A 1,422-nucleotide genomic window follows, 5' to 3' on the forward strand; every position below is an offset into this window, starting at 1 on the left:
TTTTGTTTTAAAAATAAAATATCATCCTCACTCTATTTTCCCAGGATGAAACCATGTCTTCTCAGCCCTCCCATGGCCTCCCCATACTCCTTGCTTTAGGAAAAAACAAGTACTTGCTTTTGGTCCACTCAGCATAATCTTCCTCACTCTCTTCCTGGGACCCAGACTCCCATGAATATAAAATAACGTGAGAGACACGATTAAAGCGAGGAAATCTCTTCTTGGCCCTGTCACCAGATTCAGGGTCCGACCCTTTCTAGTCTTTATTCTCTGATCAGGTTGGATAGCGCTTCATTTTATGGCAAAGTTTATGTCAGCATCAATGCTCTCGGTTTCACCATCCCACCTTTGACAACATCCATTCATTGAGTAAACACAGAAATGGAAACCTTTCTATTTTGGGTGAGTAACTTAAGTCTCCATTTCCAATTTGCTCAAATGTCTTAACCCAACAGCATGCTTACTGAGTAATGGGTTGTGGTCTTAGGACCAGATGTCACTAAAACTTGATTATTTGTTGAGAACATTGACGACAGAGAGTTCCTTGCCAAGACATGAAGCAGTTCCCCTCCTCAGTGGGGGTCCTGCTCCCGCCCCGCTAAGCTAGGGCATGGTCAAACTGCCCTTTCTCCAGGCCTTCAAGGCCGTCAGCCCAGGTCGAGGTTGGCATGCTCCGATATGGGTCCAGAAGAATCCGGAAGCACCTGACGATGAGGACGCCCAAGAAAATAAACAGCAAAATCACAAAAGCAAACGTGGTTTTTTGCTCCAGAGACATGCTAGAATCTGACAACGAGTTCCCAAAGGGCACTGGGGGCGAAGGGACGGGCTGTCCTCCATCCATCGTCCAGGGAAGCCAGAGCGCAGGATCGCCCAGTGTCCTCTCCTTCCATTGTCAGTCTGCTGAGATCATGGTGCTTGCACCTTGGAGAGGCTGAGTTCTCTGCAGGAAGAAAGAAAGAGGGGGGAAGGAAATAGCTAACAAAGAGCAACTTTATTTCTAGACTCACAAGCATGTTCTTCAGAGAGAAGAAGGAATCTCTAAATGTTTTCACTGGAGATCCCTAATTCTCTATAATTATGCAGAGGAAGATTTTACTCTTGTATTAAATTACCACGTTGTCCCCAGAGGAGCCACCTGGGGCCAGGAGGGATGGGCAGGGAAGGTAACCAGAGCACAGAAAAGGAGAAATGTGGACCTCAAGGTGTGCTTGCCAACTTGACATCCAAACCCAGCCTCCATGCCAAGTCTCATCTAGATTCTCTCCAATAATATTATTCTTACATCCTCCCTATAATGATACCATTGATTGAACACCGTGCATTAGCCACCCTACTATAAGCACCATGAAAGCAGAGACCTCTATAGCCTCAGTGCAAGGAAACTGAGCCTAGAAAAGGGGCTTGCCCTGGCCAGTGTGG

The 1,422-nt window shown here is 46.6% G+C and overlaps 1 protein-coding gene across 1 annotated transcript; it reads right to left on the bottom strand.

Annotated features, from left to right (window-relative positions):
• Positions 1-6: 6 nt before the first annotated feature.
• CTXN3 (cortexin 3) lies at positions 7-1,410 on the bottom strand. The gene has a single exon (XM_006777763.2). It carries the CDS (start codon positions 842-844, stop codon positions 599-601), a length of 246 nt encoding a protein of 81 aa, XP_006777826.1. The 5' UTR covers positions 845-1,410; the 3' UTR covers positions 7-598.
• Positions 1,411-1,422: the final 12 nt, after the last annotated feature.

The sequence above is a fragment of the Myotis davidii genome, unplaced genomic scaffold (assembly GCF_000327345.1).
Source record: "Myotis davidii unplaced genomic scaffold, ASM32734v1 C63996971, whole genome shotgun sequence".
In the NCBI taxonomy this organism is placed as follows: Eukaryota; Metazoa; Chordata; class Mammalia; order Chiroptera; family Vespertilionidae; genus Myotis; species Myotis davidii.